At 41.0% G+C, this 6,035-nt stretch overlaps 1 protein-coding gene across 1 annotated transcript; it reads right to left on the reverse strand.

Annotated features, from left to right (window-relative positions):
- Positions 1-289: 289 nt before the first annotated feature.
- gnb5a (guanine nucleotide binding protein (G protein), beta 5a) lies at positions 290-5,856 on the reverse strand. Its single transcript, XM_034587043.1, has 11 exons — positions 5,545-5,856; positions 4,887-5,023; positions 4,750-4,791; positions 3,295-3,371; positions 3,057-3,189; positions 2,617-2,760; positions 2,440-2,531; positions 2,245-2,293; positions 1,803-1,899; positions 1,519-1,685; positions 290-1,434 (listed from the first exon to the last, which is right to left on the reverse strand). Exons 1-11 carry the CDS (start codon positions 5,678-5,680, stop codon positions 1,423-1,425), a joined length of 1,086 nt encoding a protein of 361 aa, XP_034442934.1. The 5' UTR covers positions 5,681-5,856; the 3' UTR covers positions 290-1,422.
- Between the last annotated feature and the right edge of the window lie 179 nt (positions 5,857-6,035).

Below are 6,035 nucleotides of genomic sequence, written 5' to 3' on the forward strand. Positions count from 1 at the left end.
CACACACACAGACACACACACACGCACACACACACACTCACTCACACACTCACACACACACACACACACACACACACACACACACACACACACACACACACACACACACACACACAGATGTTGATATATAGATATATATATAGGTTCAGATGTCCATGTGCTTTCTTACAATAGCATGTGATTTACCGAAGAAAGAAAGAAAGAAAGAAAGAAAGAAAGAAAGAAGTTGCAGAATTGATTATACAATGAAAGTATAAGATAAGGTAAAAAAAAAGAAAGAAACACATTGTTATGATATTCAAAACTCAGTTTATTATGTTTGTAATATTTTGATAAACAGACCCTTTTATAACTGTACACTTAACTACAATAAATAATTACAGTAAATATGAAATTACAGCCATTTGACAACTGCATGAAAAGGAGGAGTGGATTCTAATATATATATATACATATATAAGTATGTAGATATCTACTGGGGGACCACAGGTTCAGAGGTTGAGGGTGTTTGCAGTGACTGAATGTGCACATCGAGCAGTAGTGAGTGGCTTCCACAGCAGGAAGAGGTAAGCTGCATGTTTTAAGATCACCAGGATGAATGAAAATAAAAACATCTATCATAAGTTTACCTTAAAATGTGCTTTCTTACAATAGATTAATATTGGCACGTGAGTTACTGTAAAGAAAGCAGAAGTTGGAGAATTAATGATGCGTGAATTTGCTGTCCATCCCCATCTTTGATAAACTACAGATTAGCATTTATGGTCATAATATTTTATGCCAGTGCTCACTGATATGGAATGTTATTTTTAATTGCTGCAGACAAATTTATATTGACTGACGACAAGTCAATCTTCACTACTATCCTAGATTTTCCAATATTTCCCATTTACACAGAAACCACATATTCCCTACCTCTCACTACGACTACGACTGATAGAATGAAGCTCTGAGGTCTTCATATAAACCTTACTGCTTCTCCTGCAGATATCATTTTGTAATTTTCTTTCACAGATTGCATTCCAATTTTTTTTGTGCAAAAAACAAATAAATAAACATGTAATTGTGGTAACATACAATACATCACTTTATTGTGCCACTTCTATCCTAGACTGATGCTAGTCACTACCAATTATAATTTCTACAATATACATTTTACATCTCGAGTTGTTGTAACCATAAGTATTTCTGTGCAATTTTCTTTCAATCATACTGTAATACAAGCGTGCCATTTGGTTTAATTAGTCTCTGAAGTATGTAACTCTACCATGGCCAGGAGACTGGAGTATATACAATGCTATTAATATGCTCTATGTACAACCAAGATGGAGTCTCTATCTCTGTGATTGTACTCTAGCAAACAGAAACGTTGGTGTGTCTTCAGTAGGTCTGTGTACCACTTATTCCTCTGTGTCTTCATCCTTAAGCCCAGATCTTGAGAAAGACAAACAGTGAGTCATTAGAGGATTTCCGACTGAAAAGCTGTCAAACCCGACGATAACAACAGACATCTCATACCCTCAGAGTGTGGTCCCAGGAACCTGTGGAGAAGGCGGTCCCATCAGGGGACACTCGCAGCGTACTGACACGGTTCTCATGCCCGAACAGAATTGACACCCGTGTTCCTTTGAGAACGTCCCAAACATTTATGGTGTAGTCGTTGTAGCCGCCGAACAGTAGTCGGCCTGCGAAACACAGACACACAAATGTATTTAACGGCAAGTAAAAGCAATATGTTTAACCTCAGGGGGAACTGTATTGAACTTAGATATTCAGAGAAGTAAAATGAGCACATATCTTACCACTGAGAGAGAAATCAACACTGGAGACCCCGAAAATGATGCTCTCTTTGGAATAAATGGCCACTTCTCTGTCTGCCCTCAAGTCATACAGGCGGCACTGGAACAGAAGTCAGTGTTTGGGTTTTAAATGCTTAGATTACCAGGAGCAGTTTGTGAAGTAAATAACAGGAGTCTCTCCAGTGGACAGTTTAGGAACAGTTCTACAGTTTGGGAAATTATCTGCTTCATTTCTTAGAGTTTACCTGCTTTGGATACAAAAGGCAGTTTTCAGTCTTTATGCTAAGCTAAGCTAACCAACTGCTGGCAGTAGCTTCATGCTTACTCTACAGACATGACAGTGATATTGATTTTTTCATCTTACTCGTCAAGGAAATGAATGAACATATTTCCCATAATGTGGAATTTTTCCTTTAAGATCAGTAAATAATATCAGTATACGTACTGTAGCATCGTCTGAGCCAGAGGCAAATGCATCTCCACTGGGATAATATCTATAAAAAAAAGAAACAGACACAGTCAGGAACAAATTATTCCCTTAAAGCCTTGATTTCAATATATCTGATATGTAGAGAAATCTGTTTTCATCATTCTTCTACAAAAAAGTCCATCAGAATAATAAGAAATAATAATCACATACCGCACGCTATTTATGTCCGATTCATGAGTTTCAAAGGACTGAATACACTGTCCTGAGCGCATGTCCCACACATTGGCCTTCTTATCACAACCCTGCAGTGACAGAAATCATGAAGAATGTGACAAAATCGATTCAATTCAGTCAAGTTGACAAAGCGGGGAGGATTCGTGTCCTCACCCCTGAAACAAATGTGTTTCCGGTCTCGGAGGGGGCCAGGTCCAGACAGAGCACGTCTGCTGCGTGTCCATGGAAACTCTGCAGCAGCTGCCCGCTCTCAACATCCCATAATGCACACGTTCCATCACCGCTGGACGTCAGGATCTTTGACACAAGCAGACGATGAAGAGGAAGTTCAGTAAAAAGGCACGGCTATAAATGGTCTTTGCTGTGTGAGGCATCATGTGACCAGGTCATCAAACCAGGAGCCACTGGCTGCTGTGAATTATTAACAAAGTATGAGGCCCCTTCTGCTTCCATAATGAGAGAGAAGAAGTCACTACTAGAAAACCAGCTGTGTTTTCTTCTTGGAACCAGAAAAACTAAATATATGTTCTGTTTTTCTTTAGTGATCTGTGTGATTATTGATTGAATTCACTGTGTTTTGGGGATAGTCTCACCTGCATATCTGAGTTGGTGAAGCTACAGGCAGAAAGGTAGTTTGTGTGCATGGCCACTGACTTCTTCTTCGCAGCCAAGTTCTCATTCTTGTCCAGGGACAGGGGATACACGGAGCATTTGTTGTCCAGACCACTGTGACACAAAAACAACCCCAATTTACAAAAAGAAGAACCCCACAAAAAAACGAAAATATGACGCACCACATTTAGATGGTACATTGGTGGTTAAGATACTCACCCACAGGCTACGGCGCACCCGGAGGGAGCGTAGGCGCAGGCCATCACCCAGGTGCAAGGCATTGTCACAGCGTGCTCCTGATGAAACACCAGAAGACAAAGCTGCATGAGCCACACTGGATCAATCAGATTCATTAGGCATAATCAGAGCGGAGAGTTTAGAGCTGCTGGACCATAGAGGTGTTACAGTTTGTCCAGAATAACAAATAAAAATCCCAATTAATGGGATGGTTGTTCAAATACATTTCTAGACATTGTTTTGGTAGAATCTCCTCTCTCTTAACAATAAAAAGGAAACCCTTTGTGCAGCTTTTCTATCCCTTATGGCAGTCGCTGTAGAAATATGAGAAATTCTTAGTGATATCATGGCTCCTTATCTAGTTTATTTTGCTGCATGATACTGGGGCCAGTGAAAATCTAAGAAGTTATTGCGACCCTTTAAAAATTGCCTAAAAATCACAAACCTTCTATCTCGGATTTTATGAACACATTACATTGACCATTCCTACTTTACAATCTAAACACATATATTTGCTTTCATTGTGTCTAATTTCTGCTGTCTTTCCATGTTTTAATATACTTATACTAACATTACATATTACTGTGTACAACCCGACTTGGATTTGGATCTGTGGGTCCCAAATCAAACAGCCCTGAAATGAATCTAAAAGGCTATAAAATCATTGGCTTCATCTCTGTTACTGAAAATGTCTTTTATTTTTCTAATTTCGCACTAGTTTTTGCTTTTGTTTTGGTAGATACCAAATTCTAAACTCTGATTATCGTCCTTTCTGAGCTGATAAAATCCCTCAAATAAATCAATAGGACAGAGAAAGGTTTACTCTGGTGGAACTTATGTCCACACTATAGCCCACTCGTGAGAAACGTATTGCTGATAACTTAATTTAACTTAATAGACTATAATGTTCAGGAGGTTGGTACGAGGGATCATAAACACTGGCTTTAAAAAAAAGAGCAAAAAAGCAGCATATATTAAGAATGGGTCAAATGTGAAAATACCTTTAAAGATCTCGTTTTTGTTAAAGATCAAGTGTGTACAATTTAGGTGAAATGGATTTATTGGCAGAAATTGAATATAAAATAATCCTAGTGATGTTTTCACAAGTGTGTTTCATCTCAATTGCACGAATTGTTGTTTTCTTTCGCCTAGAATGGGCTCTTTATATTTAATTACTTTATATTTACATCGGGAGCGGGTCCTCTATGGAGGCAGCCATGTTTTTTGACAGTACACCTTTTTGAGTTTTTATGACAACTGAAGGCTGCCACAGGTTCTCCTTCATGTTTGGAGGGGGAGGGTGAGGTGAGGGGTATTCAGTTGCAACATGACACTTCATCACTAGATGTCACTAAATCTAACATACAGGACCTTTAACATGCCCCAGATGATTTTCAGTTAGAAATAAAACATCTGTATACTAAGAAGAGCTGTTACCTTGTTGGTGGTGAAAGCATCCCATACTATCACTTTTCCATCCTGCAAATAATAAGAACAGGTACAATGTCATCTACAGTCGTGCAGATTACATATAATTACAACCTGACTGTCCAGATCCAGTTATAGTGAGTGACCTGTGAGGAGCTGACGATCCTCCTCTTGTCCTTACACCAGTCCATACACAGAACTTTGTTGCCGTGGCCCTTCAGAGTTCTCCGGGTCTTCATGACAAACTGACCCAGTCCCTCCACCTTCTCTGCCACCTGGTGTACTGCACACACACAAACACAAACACACACACACACAATGACCATCACATTAACCCTTCTCCTGTATATGCACCCTCCATTAATATTGCTGGCAGCAGTGGGGATTAAACATACAGCAGGCCTTCACTCTGTGGAGGGATTATTATCTTGTCCTCAAATAGCTTTTATGAGCATCTCATAAGAAACACATCCCCAGGAGCCTGTTTCTAATGTCCTCACGTTTACACTCAACATCACATACAGGTGAGACACATTGGACAGAACCACTAGATGGAGGAGACTGGGACGGAGGCGCTGGACTGTGAAATCAGGAGGCAAACAAACACCCTGTCAGATGTGAGGTAACGTCAGGCCACTAGGATCAATAATCAGCCTCGGAAAACGCCCTCCCCCGTGAAATGCGGCGAGGGGTAACCCCCAGAATAAACACGCGCGGGTATTTTATCGCCGTATTTCAGTGCGATCGGTCCCGGTGTGAGACGCAGGGGTGAACCGAGGCCTCTCCATTTTCAGCGGGACTCACGCTCGACGTCGTGCAGCTTCGCTCGTTCCTCCTCCAGCTTCGACTTCAGCGTGTCCGACTCCGTCTTGAGGTGGGTTAGGGTCTCGCTCAGCTGTACCTCCTGTGTCGCCATTTCAGGGATGAGAGGGGATCTCATATATTTCCTTTGTGCAGGGCAGCGGTGCAGGCGGCGAAAAGGCTTAAAGCGCAGCTAACAGCTGATGCTGCTGTCATGACGTCACGGGGAGAAGATGCTCCTCCAGCTTCCAGGGAGGAGGAGAGAGGAGGAGGAGGAGGAGAGAGGAGGAGAGTCCTGTATCCCGGTGATGCTGCATCCTCAGCAGCAGCATTAGCAGAATTACTCTACCCTGCAACTAAATAATGTATTTTCACTCTGTAAACACAACACAACTGTTTCTCCCCCTGCACTGTGAACATTCACACACTGACACAAGCCCTTACATTTTGATATATAACACAATGTATTACAGTGGATGTAATTATTCTTTTTA

This window comes from Hippoglossus hippoglossus, chromosome 6 (assembly GCF_009819705.1).
Source record: "Hippoglossus hippoglossus isolate fHipHip1 chromosome 6, fHipHip1.pri, whole genome shotgun sequence".
Classification (NCBI taxonomy): Eukaryota; Metazoa; Chordata; class Actinopteri; order Pleuronectiformes; family Pleuronectidae; genus Hippoglossus; species Hippoglossus hippoglossus.